Below are 17,288 nucleotides of genomic sequence, written 5' to 3'. Positions count from 1 at the left end.
TTTATTATATTATGTTAGTCACCATACAGTACATCCCCGGTTTTCGATGTAAGGCTCGATGATTCATTAGTTAACACATAACTCTTAAAGCATAAAAATAAAGAGAGATTACTTACTGCCATTGTTTGCCTTGTCAACTTAACCAACACTGTAACTAGGGATCCTACTGTGATGTTGTTGCTATCTTCATCATCCAATACTACAAGATGAGAGTAAAAAATCAGAGTAAAAAACTAAAATTCAATTTGGCACTTCAGTATTTCAAATATATTTTAAACTTAATAAAAAATATTTTGACTGTCTACTCTACATAGAACACTCCACTAGATGCCTTCAACAATGCACTCATTTAATCTTTAAAATAGCTCTCTGGAGATTATTTCCACTTTAAAGAAGTGAGGTTCAAAACCAAAGTAAAATGCCTGGGGTCCCATAATGGTTATACTGGCATTGCCAAGTTTCAAACCCTGGTCTTTTAAAACAAAGTATAATGTGAGGGGTACTGTAGCACAGCTTTCTTTCATAGTGATATAAAGATCTGTCACTCTATTAAATCGTGCAAGCCTTGTATTCATAAGATTTTACCTATATGACCAATGCCGGTCTGCCTGTCAGAAATGAAATAATTAGAACTAGTATTCCCAGTCACATTAAATTTATTTTTTAAAGTAAGAACCTCTAAGTTTTGTTTATAGTAAAAAGCACCTTAAAAATTTTTTGCAATTGTTTAACTTTTTACAACCGTATTTGCTACACATATTGCCAAAAGCTAATAAAATAAACAACATTAAAAATAAACATTAAAATAAACATTAATGTTAAAGTTAATAAATAAAATTACTATAACTTATCAAACATATCTTATTCAAATTCATTTTTTCCTACAAATTTTATCTGTAAGAGTTTTCTGCCTACAGATTTTTCTAAGTTTGTTATGTTTATTTTACACAGATTTAGATTCGCATACTCTGGTCTGGAGTACATTAACACACCACCAGCTGGAAAAGAACAGCCTCCAACAAACTATAACTCCTTTCTCCTCCATTACTGGCTGTGAGGTGCAACAGTTGGGCGTCAATAAGGATACAATATTCTGGGGCACCTGGGTGGCTCAGTCAGTTAAGCATCCGACTCTTGATCTCGGCTCAGGTCACAATCTCAGGGTATGGAGATCAAGCCACACATCAGGCTCCACGCTAAGTAAGTATGGAGCCTGCTTAAGATTCTCTCTCCCTCTGCCCCTCCCCACCTCCCCCACCCCCCGCCTCCCACTTCATGCTCTAGGAAAGAAAAAGTAATAATTATTTAAAAAGAAGGATACAATATCTTTTCTTCAATCTGGAAGTCTCCATTATCTCATCTGGGCTACACATTCGTCAACGCTGCACAGCTGTATGTGCATAAGCACTACATGGGAATTAAAAGCTATAACAATATCTACCTGCCATTTCAGGCTTTCAAGTGGAGAAAAATCCTCTAGGAGATTCTACGCAGCCCCTAAGCAATGTGGGAAAGAGATCCACCATCTCTAACACTGGATCATGCAGATGCCCCTTTCCTGCTTCTAAAATTCTTCTCTCCCCCCATTAACTGTATGACTCATATTACACATGTGGATAGCATTGTGAAAATACAATAAATTATCTATACAAGATGCTATGGAATGAAATACATGATGAAGTTTCCCTGTAAGATCACAGGGAAATCCAAACTCCCCAACAAAGCAGTCCCAGTTTTCATTACATGTATCCCACACTCCAGCAAAATTGAAACTAGACTGCAGTTTATCTCACCTCTCATAACACCTCAGTCTTTGAGAGCCATTTATCTCTTTTAAATTCCATTAGAATGCAAACTCAAATAAGGCAGAAGCTTTGTCTTACCACTGCTTCCTCAACACCCCCAAAAATGAGTGGTGCTCAATAATTGTTGAATGAATGAATGGCACAATGTCTGTGTCATTCACTTAACACTTGCCTTACGTTGTTTTTAATCCTATGTTTATGTCCTATTTCCTCAACTAGGCTCTAAACTCTTTAAAGACAGATACTATTTTCCTAACACATCCTTGTATTCTTGGTCCCACAAGAATGTTCTCACAACAGGAACTTAGTAAATGTCAAACTCAGAATAATGTCACAATGAAGGAATGGAGCAGATAATCTCTAATTCTGTCACCACTATAAAACACTACTATTTAGCTATTAAAATGGGCATTCACAGGACAACTGTCACAGGTAGAAAAACCCATGTTTTCACCCTAGCAAACATAAAGATAGAGACGGTTGAGAAAAACACATGAAATGTGGCATAGAACATGGTAATTTCCAAGGCTTACTAAAGTAGATTGGGCTTTACACTAACAATATACTCATCAAGTATCTTTCAGTGCATCTGAAAATCTTTCATTCTTTGAAAAGTTAAGATATTCCTAAAACTTGAACTACAGAACAGAGTCTTCAAGCTCAATCCCATTCTGAGGATAATAAAAGTAAGATTCTGTGGGATTCTGTAAGTGTTTTCAAAACTATTGAGCATATATCATATTCCATCACAGCCAATCTGACAGGAAAACCACAGTTCTGGAAAGTCTAATTACACATTATGATATCAAATGTTTTGAGAACATTAGGCCATATAAATAAAAGCCAATCTATCAAAAGGGAAAAAATGTTCAACAGGGAAACCTCCCACTTACCCTGTGATTTTATATCCATAGTCACATATGGGAAACTCCCAAGGACAGCCATAACCTCTTCATATTTTTCATCTTCAAGGAAGTGCAGTAGATTGTGACGATCTGATTCTTTTAAACTCACCAAATCCTGAATAGTCTTAATTTTGTACTGAATTTTAAAAAAGAGAGAGAGAAAGAAAATAAATCCCAAAGTCACAGAATTTTTCACAAAAAGAAAATTAGCATGTTTCACTAAAACAAAATCCAATAACTTTTAGAAAAATGCTAAGATTATACAGGGTCCCAAGTTAACAATGGTTCTACTTACAATTTTTCAACTTTACAATGCTACAAAAGCAATGCATTCAGTAGAAACCATACTCTGAATTTTCATCTTTTCCAGGACTAATGATATTTGATACAATACTATCATTATGCTGGGGAGCAGCAGCGACCTGTAGCCCCCAGTCAGCCACACAATCACAAGAGTAAACAATCCATACACTTACAACCATCCTCTACCCATACAACCATTCTGTTTTTCACTTTCAGTACAGTATTCAATAAATTACGAGACAGATATTCAACACTTTATTATAAAACAGGCTCTGTGTTAGATGATTTTGCCCAACTGTAGGTTAATGTAAGTGTTTTGCGCATGTTTAAGGTAGGCTAGGCTAAGCTATGATGTTTGGTAGGCTAGGTGTATTAAATGCATTTTCGACTTAGGATATTTTCAACTTACGATCGATGGCTTTATGAGGATGTAACCCCACTGTAAGCTGAGGAAGATCTGCATACACATTTCAAAGCAAAAAATACAACTTTATAGCATTTCATGGCCTTTTATCCAAAGAAATTCAAATTTAGGATTTTTTTAAATTACAAAGTTAATACAGGGTAATTTTTTAAATTTAGAAAAAAGTTAGGAAAAAAAAAACAATAATATTCATAGAATCTTGACCCAACCAAGAACAACTGTCATTTGATATGCTCAGTTTGCTGACCCATATTTTCAATTTTAATGTTAAAAACCTTTAAGAGTATGAATTTATCTCCAAGTATAACTGCACCTTTAAGGTTTTGCTATGCAATATTCTCATTTTTGTTATTTTCTAAATACAGCTGTTATTGCAGTAATATCCATCTAGGCTAAAGGGATACTTAGGAGAGTGTTAATTTCCAGGCATTTGGTACTAGTTATTAATATTTACTTTCACAGAGAGAGATTAGATCATGAGGAATGTAGAATGCCCACTTTTTGATTACACAGTTTTCAATTAAAAATGTGAACAAATTTATAAGGACAATACGATTACCTGAAAGGACAGAGAACTCATATGTGAATCTCTAATACACATTAGTTCTACCTTAATATACTATCAAATCCAATGTCTATCTTCCACCCACTCTGTCTAATGGATACAAAGTAATGTTCAAAATCTCCTATCAGAATTATAATGTTTTTTCTTATATTTCCTCAAGTTTTTTCATTTATACATATTTTGCCACATCTTAAGGCTATCAAATCTTTACTATAGATTGCATTATCTAAATTAGAAGCATCTTTATTTGATCTACTTATGCTATGAAAACTTAATTTTTTTTGTTTCTACTCAACTAATAAACCACTGCCCAACCTTAAAGCCAGGCATGATATGACTGGTAAGCATATAGTGCATTTTTACTTTGTATATTTATTTCTCTTAACATAATATAAAGAACAAAGTCTTAACTGCTAAAATGCACTGACCCCCATAGTAGTAGTAAATTGCACTGACCCCCAAGTAGTAAAATCCCTTACAGTAGGTAAATATTATAAAACACCTCCCTCATCAAGAAAATGCTAACAGAACCACTTTAGGGATAGTTGTAGAGTGTTCAAGACATTCTAAATCTAAAAAATTCATAGTAAACTAACACTTTTCATTCGTGTTACCTTTAAGTAACATGACAAACCGTTTAAAGCTGATTTTAAAGTGGCAAAGAATTACCTTTTTATGATTAGAAACCCTTCTAAGATTGTCCTCTTCAATGTGAGGGAGCTGCAGAAGGGGAGACTTAAACTGCTGAAGGCCCTGCACAGCCATCTGGGAAAGCTTCATGCAGTTTTCTAGGGATGCCAAAGTTGGAGCACGAAACTCCCTTTCTTAGAAAGAACAGGAGCAAAAGAAAAAACAAGGCTGGACTTTTTATATGTTCTGGAGTATACAATTCATCACGAAAACATGACTCATGAATATCGTTAACACCTCAAACTTTAAGATCATAGTGCTGATTTTCCTTTAAAAGTTGTAAGATCCACCATGGAGGTTCCTCAAAAAGTTAAAAATAGAACTACCCTATGACCCAGTAATTGCACTATTACGCATTTACCCAAAGGATACAAAAATACAGATTTGAAGGGATACGTGCACCCCAATGTTTACAGCAGTATTATCAACAATAGCCAAAGTACAGAGAAAGCCCAAATGTCCATCAACTGATGAATGGGTAAAGAAGATGTGGCGTATATATACAAAATGGAGTATTACTCAGCTATCAAAAAGCATGAAATCTTGCCATTTGCAACGACGTGGACAGAGCCAGAGTGTATTATGCCAAGTGAAATAAGTCAGAGAAAGATAAATACCACATGATCTCATTCACATGTGGAATTAAGAAAGAAAACGTGAACATATGGGAAAGGGGGAAAAGTAAAAAAAGGAGAAAGGAGCCATAAGAAACTCTTAATGATAGAGAACAAACTGAGGGTTGATGGAGGAAGGAGGGTGGGGGATGGGCTAGATGGGTGATGGGGATTAAAGAGGGCCCTTGTTGTGATGAGCACTGGGTGTTGTGTGTAAGTGATGAATCACTGAAATCTCCTGAAACCAATGTTATGCTGTATGTTAACTACCTAAAATTAAAATAAGTAAAAAAAGTTGTAAGATACCAAAAATATACAAACATGTTGAAATGCAACAATCATTATCCAGCAACAAGCACTGGTTTTACAGAAAAATTCTTTGCATCACCTCCCAAAACAGTAAATTATCAGTATCAATGACATACTGATACCATGCCAAGAACTGACATCAGCCGTTGTAACAACAAACTACAACCATTATCTCCTTTCTTAAGGGTCTCTCCCTTTCCATTACTGACCACAAACTCCCTCATTCTTTCTTCTTTCCCCTCATTCTTTTTTCCCTTCACGCGAAAAACACTACATGTCAGATGAGTCATTATTACATCACTTAAAGAATTATTTCAGACTCATTGTTAAAATACAGAATAACCTAACACTAAAAATATTCAAAGGAAGGAAAAAGTATCTTAAATCTTTACAAACAGTAAGTGACAATAAACAATAAAACAATAAATTCAAAAACATGAGTTGTGATAAAGACTTTACATAATGGAAAATATAGGCAAGAAGTAAGGAAAACCATGAACAAAAGTGGGAAAGCTGATTCAACATATATAGGCAGAATTACTGCAGGTACTCATAACTCCTAAAACTATGAAGTATAATCCTCAGAAGCTTGCAAGAAAAAGTACAACATCATTAATTACATTTCCACCTCACCTTCACGGCTCCGGGCCATTATTATGAGCTGGCAGATTACATTAACCATTTCTTGAAGCAGGGCAGGGCATTTTTTCAACATAAATTGCTGATCTGCAAAACAACAGAAAACCTGAAACAAATGATTCCACTTTTATAGTTAAAACATCTTTATCAATACTAAATTCAAGTTGTCCCCCAAATATTTCACATGACCTCAGAATTTTACAGGTTGAACACAACAGTTTCTCCTAAGCAGCATGGTCAAAAATCAGTCAGAAAATCCTAGTTCAGATTAGATGTTTAAAAGGCAAATTTTTAATATTATGGTGGCGTGCTTTGTAAGTTAACTCCCTTTTTTGTAATAGTCTTAAACTTAATTCTAATCTTACTACGTTTAAGAACCTTAAGAATCTTCTTCTTGTGCACCTACGTTTCTATAACTATGAGTAAGTCCAAAGATTAAGATTGAGAATAAATGTTAACGCAGAAAGACATGGGGGAGGAAGAGAAAGGAGACAGACTCATTTTTATTGCATGTAATGGTTAACTATATTAAGATCATCCCATTGGGGTTAGCACTCAATCTAAAAAAATATTTGTTCCCTGTTTCTTAATTGAGAAAAAATGGAGATGGTTATCTGTACAGACATTAGGAAAATCAGAATTACTGGTTAATTTGCAACTCCAATAACAATGCCTAAATAGTGATCCTTCATTCCATCACAAGTAACCTATCTTATCACCAATTACCAGCACCAACTGGCCTTGTTTTTGGAGGCATTTGATTATATTATTGGCTTTAAAAAGGGACAGAAGGGGAGGAGCTTCATTCAGAAAGAATATTTATTCCCTAGGGATAATAATTTTCTTTTAAAACTTCAAATGAAGTAATGCAAGTAAAGAAGAAATGAACTCAAATTCATGACATCCCTGGAAACAGCGCTGTTCCAATCCACTGCTTTTCTTTTACATACAGTGAGGTGGCTTCAAGCAATTTGGGAAGCTTTCAATAAAGATTAAATCCTTTATCAGCAACACTGCTGGAGGTGATGGAAGTAGTGGTGGACTTGACTGAGATATTTGTTGTGAAATCCATTTTTTCTTCCCCTGTAAAGCTTGAAAACCTTACAAAATCTTTTTTAAAAAGTCACTAGAAATTACTGTATAATCTGCAACTGAATAAACATTTCTCAGAATATTCTCTCACCTTGAAATACTAAATTTTAATATTTGTCAAAATATGTGACTTACTTTGGATCTTCAAATATTTGTGAATTATGTAGTATGAAGATTTCTTTTTAAAAGGTCCTTGATCAATTATTTGAGCAAAAAAGAACAGGGCCAAAACACTGCACCATGAGGTCTAATTAAATCCACTGCTTTTGTACCATTAAAACCCTGCAGAGGGGCACCTGGGTGGCTCAGTCAGCTAAGCATCCAACTCTTGGTTTCGGCTCAGGTCATCATCTCAGGTTCGTGAGATCAAGCACCACCCGAGGCTCCATCCTCAGCTCCGAGTCTGCTTGAGATTCTTTCCCCCTCCCCCAGCTTGCATGTGCTCTCTAAAATAAATAAGTAAAATTAAAAAAAAAAAAAAAAAAAAAAAACCAAACCCTGTAGATATTAGAATCATACCTTCTTCAAGGGTCTCAGGAATTTTCATTCTAGCAAGATGAGATAGTAAAAGAACTCTGGCTTTCAGGCTATATGGGCAAGTAAGTGGAGGCTCATTCTTCTTTAGATTAATGCTGCCAATTTCTCTGATTAGCTAGAGTAAATAAAATAATTTTTAAAAAATATATACCTAAAAAAGCATTAACTTTAATACCTAAATGCTTGTATCAAGGAATCTGGGAGATAGGCCTAACCTGAGGTATTAGAATATTATCTGTTGGTCTGCTTGTGGCATCTTTATTATACTGAGGATCAAATTCAGAGGCTCCAGCCAAAACCATAATAAGACCTAAGAAAACAAAAGTAATATGAAGGTAAATAAATACATCTGCTCACCTATTAATTTCCTCTCCTATAATACTTCATTAGTCCTACACTGAGGCAGTTTTCCACTTGCACGCAAAGCTTAAAATCATCTGAACTCCACTAACAAGCATTCATTTTCCCATAAAAAAGAAACATTTCACTTTTTAAAATATGTACAATATTACCTATCACAAGTAAATAGAAATATACATCAAATTAAGGGCCCCAAAGCATTGGATGCATTAAAATCAGTTCAAATAGCATCTGCTTCTAGACTTAAGCATGTGTTCTACAGAAACTTTCTACAGAGTAATTATTAAGTATCCCATGTGATCTTAATACCTATTATGTGGGGGAAAAGGTGCTCCATAAACAGGCTAAGAAACAAGGAGTTAAAAAGAGTTTTAGGTTTCTTCACTTCATGACTGCTCAGGGCCTTAAGTAAACTGAAATACTCTGTAATTTACAGAAATTTTTATTTTGGGGGGCACCTGGGTGGCACAGCAGTTAAGCGTCTGCCTTCGGCTCAGGGCGTGATCCCAGAGTCCTGGGATCGAGCCCACATCAGGCTCCTCCGCTGGGAGCCTGCTTCTTCCTCTCCCACTCTCCCTGCCTGTGTTCCCTCTCTCGCTGGCTGTTTCTCTCTCTGTTAAATAAATAAATAAAATCTTCAAAAAAAAAAAAAAAAAATAAGACAGAAATTTTTATTTTGGAACTCTGGAGGGTTTATGGGGAATGTTCTTCGATGTACACGATTCACAGCCACATACACTATTAGCATTACTCTCGTCATCAATCTCATCTTCCAGTAGAAAATACACGCAATGTATTCACAAAAAGCAGGACAGTACAGAGGTTAAGAGCATAGACCCTAGAGTTTCACTCCCTAACTAAATGACCTAGGACAATATTCTTCACCTCTCTATGGGCCTCAGTTTCTTCAGATGTGCCTGGCACACGTAAGCACAGTAGTGGGTGTAAGCTACTAACTACCATCACTACCCTCAAATGTTTTATGAAACAACTACTCCTAAAACAGCTATATAATAAATGACGCCAAAATAAAGTAATCAAGGATACGAAACCAAGCCCACCAGCAGCTAAACAACGCTCTTCCAATGGAACAGTGTAAGGCTAAGTGTCACCCTCAGAAATAAAATAGAAACCAAGCTCACTGATTAAAACACATCATAAATAAGAAACACTTTCATAAAAGGGTTTCTATATTAAAATTTCAATTCAACATAAGAAAGAGTGATATATGTGTGTAAAAGGGAGAGTAGCATCCACTTATTCCTCAGAAATAAAAGATCTGCTCATTCCAAAAATAAAAGATCTATTCACACAGTCACATGATTCTAAGTAGTCTTGCTCATCACCAAAAAAAAATTAATAAAACTGGCAAAGCCAAACTACAGAAAACTCCATTTAGGTTTTGGAATAAAAATGTACTCTACAGTGAGGCACAATTTAAAACTTTTTAAAACTTCTATCTTCCTTTCTTTTTTTCCCAAGGAGGGGAAGCAGGGCTTATCTATGATGTGTCTAAAAGTTCTGCAGAGCAGTGATTCTGAAAGGCAACACTATACATTCCAAGGATAAAATTTATAATGTTAGCTTTATGGAATCAAAGAAAGTATTTTAAACAGAACCTTTTTTTCCACAAAGAAATTCTGAAATAAGACTCTGGGAATGAAATATTCTGGCAGTTTTCTTTCAACACATCCAAGACCTTACTTATTTTATTGAGATTAATACAGTACAACGTACTAATTTAGGGCTTGGGAACCAGACTGCTTGAGTTCGATCCTAATTCTACCACTTACTGTATGTATCCTTAAGCTCAGTTTCCCCATATATAAAATGTGCTAAAAACAGTAGCCAGACTGCTTGAGTTCGATCCTAATTCTACCACTTACTGTATGTATCCTTAAGCTCAGTTTCCCCATATATAAAATGTGCTAAAAACAGTAGCTTACTTATGGGAGCAAAATAAAGATTAAATGAGTTAACGCATACATAATCCCTAGCAATGCCTGGCACACAACAAATACTCAAGAAATATTAGCTAGTATTATTACAAAATTAACACACACGAAGCTTTACCATAAAATTTCTAGGGGAAAAAAATGTATGTATATGTATGTGTGTATGTGTGTGTGTGTGTGTGTGTGTGTGTCTGTGTATGTGTGTGTGTGTATATATATCTCTGAGTAAATGGGAATAACAGAAATACAATACACGTGATAAAGGGTGTTAGCATTCTCCTCCAGCTTCAGTTATATGAAAGAGTATAAAACTGAAATGAAATGTCTCCAGTTGAATATATATCAACTCCACATAAATGACTCAGAAAATAACCTAATATCACAGCTACTTAAATTTACTTACGTTTCATATCCATATTTCGGGTTTTATAAACAAAATATGTATAAATCTGTGTCGTGCGTATTAGAATCTGGTCTCCACTATAGCGTATTGAGCGATACCACCAAGAGCCCTAAAATGCAAATAAAATTAAACAATAAATAGAGCATCAAAACCACAATAAATATTAGGTTTGATACAGAATATGTTTCTGGTCAAATTTTCTAAATGTTCATGAAACAAGTAACAATATCTGAACTTTAGAACAAATGCTTTGTTAGATATTTCAAATTATTTAGCAAGTATTTATGCCGCCCAACACCTAAACACCAACCTACTCATACAATATATGATTAAAACATTTATGGTTCAGTTAGAAACTGAAGACAAAACGGAAACAAAACAACCCATTGCTATAAAAGCACCAAGCTGGTTCCTGACACGGTTCATATTCAATAAATATTTGATAAGTAAGTGCAGGAGCAATTTTACAGTTGATATATACTACTTTCATTCGACAGGATTCCATACAGCTGAATCCTCATACAACAAACCTATGAAGAAGGCAAGACAGGTTAGTTATTAGTCTCACTATGGGACTCAGAGGAACTATAAGACCAGAAAAAAACCACCAGTCACGAAAGAAACAGTAAAATCATAAACTTTATGTTATCTCCATATTGAGGTATTCTGCAATAGTTTTTAAAAATGAGGTTGCTCTATATGTTGTGCCCCAAATATAGGAAGCAAAAAAAGTCACAGAACAATATATACAGTAAGATGACATTTTTTTTTTAAGTGTGTATGTATATACAATCCATAGAAAAATATCTGAAAGGGGTGCCTGGGTGCCTCAGTTTGGTAAGCGTCCAACTCTTGATTTCAGATCAGGTCATGATCTCAGGGTCCTGGGATCTGGCCCTGCATAGGGTTCCCTGCTCATCAGGGAGTCTGCTTGAGATTCTTTCTCTCCCTCTCCCTCTGCCCCACCCCACCAAAAATAAATAATATTTTTAAAAAATATCTGAAAGAGAGATAATCACTGGTGTTCTCCAATGAAGAAGTGAATTTGAGACAGGTGATAAAGGAAGACATTCTCAATTCTAAATACATCTGTATTATTTCAGTTGTGTGTAACTTTTGTATTGGGAGGAGATATACTCTAACATACTCAAATGATATCACCTTTAGAAGACCTTTAAAGTGTAGCTGAATATAAGAGTCTTAAAATTCAAGGATCAATGGAGTTATAGTCTAATAAAAATTGCAATCTTCTAGGGAAACTCCAAAGCACACCACCAATTCCCTTCCCAAAAACTGTTAATAAAAAGAGTTAGAACTTACTACAACAACTGGAAGGATAACCATGAATGCCAATCCATATACAAGTAAAACCTAGAATTGAAAAGAAAATAATTATGGCTTTCACAGGTGAATTATAACATCTAAGAACACTTATTTTTAGGCTTACATGGGGGAGGCACTATCAAAAGCACTCATGTATTATTTCATTTAATCCTAATTTTCAAACTCTATGAGAAAGGTACCATTACTATTTTCCTTTTGCAAACAGAGAACCTGCAACACACACAGGTTACATGACTTGTCCCAGGTCACAGAGCCACTAAGCGATGGAGCCAGGACTGGAATCCAGGCATTTCAACTCTAAAAATTTATGCTTTTATCCACTATAATAAATTACCTTTTAATCTGCTCAGATTACACCAGCAAAACAGCCTTATAAATGATATTTTCCTTCCAGTCAGGTACTTATAGATGCACACCTCAGCAAGTAGTTAGTGTCTTAGAAATAAACAACAGAGCCCTGGTTCCTTATCAAGGAGCAACTTCATAATGTTCTGTTTACAAGTAATTTCCGGCTATTGGTCTTAGATTTTTCTCCTACTACTTGATCCCAAATCAGGTAGCTAACTATCTTTCTCTTCTCCAGTTTTCCCACAGTAATCCTAAGCATGACAGACACTCTTATATATGAAACCATATATCCCTGAATGTAATGAATGTTTGTCAGCCATAAAATAACATTAAACAGCCATTTTCAAAACAAAGTACAGACTATATGAATTTTGTTTTTTACTGCTTCAAAGATAGCTCCTAATCATTTTTAAGAAATGTGAGACAGGGATTATAGACTATATGAATTTTCTTTTTTATTGCTTCAAAGACAGCTCCTAACCACTTGTAAGACATGTGAAATAGGGAAACATCTATTCCTAAACCATAGGTTAAGATGATTCCTGATGTTTTAGGGTTGCAGCATCTATCACCGATTAAAAGTCTGATATCCTGGGGCGTCTGGGTGGCTCAGGTGCTCAGGTGGTTGAGTGTATAACTCTTAGCTTTGGCTCAGGTCATGAGCTCACAGTCATGGGAATGAGCCCCACGTGGGCTCCACACTCCGTGTGGAGTCTGCCTCGATTCTTTCTCCCTCCCCGTGTCCCTCCTCTCCCTCTCTCTCTCAGGTACATAAAATCTTAAAAAAAAAAAAAAAAAAAAAGTCTGATATCCTACTGCCTCCCTAAGTACCATATGGAATATATATAGCATTAATTTAGCATATGTTAACATTATGTTAGCTTGGATAAATGTGAAATGAAGGATAATTTAAATTTTGAGTACTACTTAGGATACCATATAGAACCATAGTTCTCCAAGCCAAGGATAAGACCTGACCCGAAACTGCCAAAAGAAAAGAAATCACAACTTTAAGGTTTTAAAACTACAATTAGAACATACTGCCCAAACAGCAACCTAATAATGAGAACCAATTCTTTTTTCCATTATATAAAAAGTTTTCACAATACACAGTAACATTAAAAACAGCACAGCAGTATTTTGTTATACCTCTCTTTAATATCACTAAGATATATCTAACATATTAAATGTGTCTTATTTACATGCACTCACCAAAATTGAGTTTTTCTGGTCAACTATCCAAGCTGGCAAGGCAATTCCAAAGCTTGTGGCTAAAATAGAAAGAGTATTTCTAAAGAATATCCACTTTCAGTTTTATTATTTAGTTATATCCCAAAATTCGTCCCAATTCCTCCCCACCCCAAAAAAAGCTTTGAGAAAGATTATATTGTGTGTTCCCATTACATAAAAGTTAATGGATTTTTCCAGAAGGGGAGAAAAAAACTCGACCAAAGTACATGAATTTCTTATTAAATCTAAATTCTTTTATATGTCCTGGGTAATGTAAACACTATGAATATACAAGAAAATGTTCAAAGTCAATAAAGAAAAACAGATTGTTTTCATCCAACTTTTATCGACTGCTAGCTGGAAATGATGAATAATTACAGTGATTACTCTTCTCATCAACCCAATCTAAGTTCTATCTTTCAAACTGGTTGCTAGAAAGAAAAATAAAGTAAAAATTAGCTAAAGAGAACTCATTTACATATCTATTTAACTCCTTGAGGTTATAATTTTCCTATTCACAAACTAAGAAAATAAAAATATTCTTTTCAATCTATTAATATTTTCATTATATATATATACACACACACATTAATATATAAACACCACATCACCAGTAATTTTTAATTATTATTTACCATACCTTGAGGGCCATCTGGATTCCCAAACTCCTCCCAATTTTTCCGGGACTCTTCATCAGTTAAACTAGCATTAAAAGAACAAAATTGCAAAATTAGAATGCCACATCTGAAAGGTACTCACATATACAAACTCTATTAACTAACGAACTCATTTCTTACAGATATTAATTTTAGAAAATCAAGAAAAGCCTCTCTGAAATCAGGAAAAAAGAGAGAGAGAAGAAAGCAAGGAGTTCTACAGTAAAGCAAATGAGAACTACTGAGCCTTTATAGAAATTCCTGGTTGGCCCGTGGGTTCTCAAGTTTTGCCAGTTCAAGCTGGAAGATAAAACTTCAAAGGTTACTACATTTTCTGAGAAGGCAAGGAGGATTATAGGTGACTTTTTTTTTTTTTTAAAGATTTTATTTATTTATTCGACAGAGATAGAGACAGCCAGCGAGAGTGGGAACACAAGCAGGGGGAGTGGGAGAGGAAGAAGCAGGCTCATAGCGGAGGAGCCTGATGTGGGGCTCAATCCCATAACGCCGGGATCACGCCCTGAGCCGAAGGCAGACGCTTAACAACTGTGTCACCCAGGCGCCCCTATAGGTGACTTTTTTCTTGTATCCTTATATATATTCCAAAATTTCTTCAATGAGCGTTATTTATACTTTAATAATCATACCTATTTATAAACTTAATACAAATTAATAATAATAATCCCTCCAAAACTGGTACCACATTCTCAAAGAACAAAATGAACACCTGTAAAATTCCATTGCTATAGAAAAGGTCATTTGCATTGTGCTGAGGTCACACTTTTCTTCTAAAACAACGCCAGAAGGACTAGGAAAATATCTGCTAAAGCAACAGCTTCCTAACCCAGCAATATAAAAATGACAGTGATTTATTAAACACGTAAAAAAAAATATAACCCTTGATCTGGGCCATGGCTCAAGGCACAGAATGAGAGTGGTTTTATTCCAGGTCCCAAAATAGATGTTAAAAAAACACTAAGAGAAAATTTCAATTCCTTCAAAAACTTTACAATGTTGTTAAGGAGAGAAGGCAGACACACACAAAATGACCAGTAATATCATAAGAAAGGTATTTTTGAAGACCAAGTGGCAAAAGATTATGTTTATGTCCAAATCTAATTTTAACCTTCCCAGAATATACACACACAGGATACAATGTAGTTTTCAACAAAGCTCCACGTTAAGAGAGAAAATACAGAAGTACCTTTAAAAAATAGCAAAAAATTTCAATGATTTCAACTTTTTTTCATCTAAAACATAATTTCTATTTTTTATTATTTTTTTTAAGTAAGCTTTACACCCAACGTGGGGGCTTTCATTTACAACCTTGAGATCAAGAGTTGCACACTCCACTGTCTGAGCCAGCCAGGTGCCCCCTAATTTTTTTTAATTGAAGTATAACAAACAATATTACATTAGTTTCAGGTGTACAAAATAGAGATTGACAAGTTTATAAGTTATGCCATGCTCACCACTGGTGTCACTACCATCTTTCACTATACAATGCTATCATAATACCATTGACTATATTCCCTATGACTTTTTTTTTTTTTTTTTTTTTTTTTATGTGACAGACAGCCAGCGAGAGAGGGAACACAGCAGGCGAGTGAGAGAGGAAGAAGCAGGCTCCCAGCGGAGGAGCCCGATGTGGGACTCGATCCCGGAACGCCGGGATCACGCCCTGAGCCGAAGGCAGACGCTTTAACGACTGCGCTACCCAGGTGCCCCCTCCATGACTTATTTTTATTCCCTTTTATTCCCGTGACTTATTTTTTCTGTAAAAATCTCTATTTCCTATTCCTCTTTACCCATTTTGCCCATCCTCCCATCCCTTTCCCCTCTGGCAACCTCAGTTTATTCTCTGTATTAATGGATCGGTTTCTGCTTTTTGGTTATTTATTTGTTTTGTTCTTTAAGTTCCACATATACGTGAAATCATATGGTATATCTTTCTCTGCCTTATTTCACTTAGCATAATACCCTCTAGGTCCATCCATGTTGTCACAAATGGCAAGATCACATCCTTTTTTATGGATGAATAACAGTCGTGTGTGTGTGTTTGTGTGTGTGTGTGTGTGTGTGTACCACATCTTCCTTATCCATTCATCTATCAATGGACACTTGGGTTGCTTCCACATCCTGGCTATTGTAAATAATACTGCAATAAACACAGGGGTGCACGTATCTCTTTGAATGAATGTCTTCGCTTTCTTTGGGTAAAAATCCAGTAGTGGAATTACTGGATCACATGGTATTTCTATTTTTAATGTTTTGAGGAACCGCCACACTGTTTTCCACCATGGCTGCACCAATTTACATATCCACCATCAGTGCACAGAAACTTCCACATCCTCACCAACACTTATTTTTCTTTTCGATTGCAGCCATTTTGACAGGTGAAAGGTGATAACTCATTGTGGTTTCGATTTGCATTTCCCTGATGATTAGTGCTGTTGAACATCTTTTCATGTGTTTATTGACCATCTATATGTTGTCTTTGGAAAAATGTCTATTAAGGTCCTCTGCCCATTTTTTAATTGTATTGTTGGTTTCTTGGTGTTGCATTACATAGTTCTTTATATATTTTGGCTATTAACCCCTTATTGAATGTATCGTTTGCAAATATCTTCTCCCATTCAGTAGGTTGCCTTTTTGTTTTATTGGTTTCCTCCACTGTGCAAAAGCTTTTTATTTTGGTGTAATCCCAATAATTCATTTTTGCTTTTGTTTACCTTGCCTTACAATCTTTTTTTAAATCTGTTTAAGTAGGCTCCACGCCCAATGTGGGGCTTCAACTCCCAACCCTGAGATCAAGAGTCACATGCTCTATTGACTGAGCCCGCCAGGCACCCCTGCCTTATGATTTTTATCTAGAAAAATGCTGCTATGGCGGATCTCAAAGAAATTACTGCCTATGTTCTTCTAGGTGGTTTATGGTTTCAGGTCTCATAACTAGGTCTTTAATCTATTTTGAGTTTATTTTTGTGTATGATATAAGAAAGTGGTCCAGTTCCATTTTTTTGCATGTAACTGTCCAGTTCTCCCAGCACCATTTATAAAGAGACTGACTCTCCCCATTGTATATTCTTGCCTCCTTTGTCATAGATTA

At 35.4% G+C, this 17,288-nt stretch overlaps 1 protein-coding gene across 8 annotated transcripts in view; it reads right to left on the bottom strand.

Annotated features, from left to right (window-relative positions):
* SEC63 (SEC63 homolog, protein translocation regulator) overlaps positions 1-17,288 on the bottom strand; it is a 70,503-nt gene that overhangs the window by 26,296 nt on the left and 26,919 nt on the right. For 4 of the 8 annotated variants that reach the window (XM_026511691.4, XM_057311223.1, XM_044388840.3 and 1 more), the window contains exons 5-15: positions 14,164-14,225; positions 13,506-13,564; positions 11,922-11,972; positions 10,602-10,710; positions 8,099-8,193; positions 7,866-7,998; positions 6,249-6,341; positions 4,672-4,826; positions 3,423-3,470; positions 2,699-2,846; positions 117-199 (exon numbers count right to left, since the gene is read on the bottom strand). In XM_026511691.4, coding sequence (XP_026367476.1) covers positions 117-199; positions 2,699-2,846; positions 3,423-3,470; positions 4,672-4,826; positions 6,249-6,341; positions 7,866-7,998; positions 8,099-8,193; positions 10,602-10,710; positions 11,922-11,972; positions 13,506-13,564; positions 14,164-14,225 — 1,036 coding nt within the window. The remainder of the gene's footprint in view (positions 1-116; positions 200-2,698; positions 2,847-3,422; positions 3,471-4,671; positions 4,827-6,248; positions 6,342-7,865; positions 7,999-8,098; positions 8,194-10,601; positions 10,711-11,921; positions 11,973-13,505; positions 13,565-14,163; positions 14,226-17,288) is intronic. The other 4 variants (XM_026511693.4, XM_044388841.3, XM_057311226.1 and 1 more) reach the window with 1 other exon arrangement.

The sequence above is a fragment of the Ursus arctos genome, unplaced genomic scaffold (assembly GCF_023065955.2).
Source record: "Ursus arctos isolate Adak ecotype North America unplaced genomic scaffold, UrsArc2.0 scaffold_13, whole genome shotgun sequence".
Classification (NCBI taxonomy): domain Eukaryota; kingdom Metazoa; phylum Chordata; class Mammalia; order Carnivora; family Ursidae; genus Ursus; species Ursus arctos.
The sequence above is the reverse complement of the archived record's forward strand: the minus strand, read 5'-3'. Positions and strand labels throughout refer to the sequence as shown.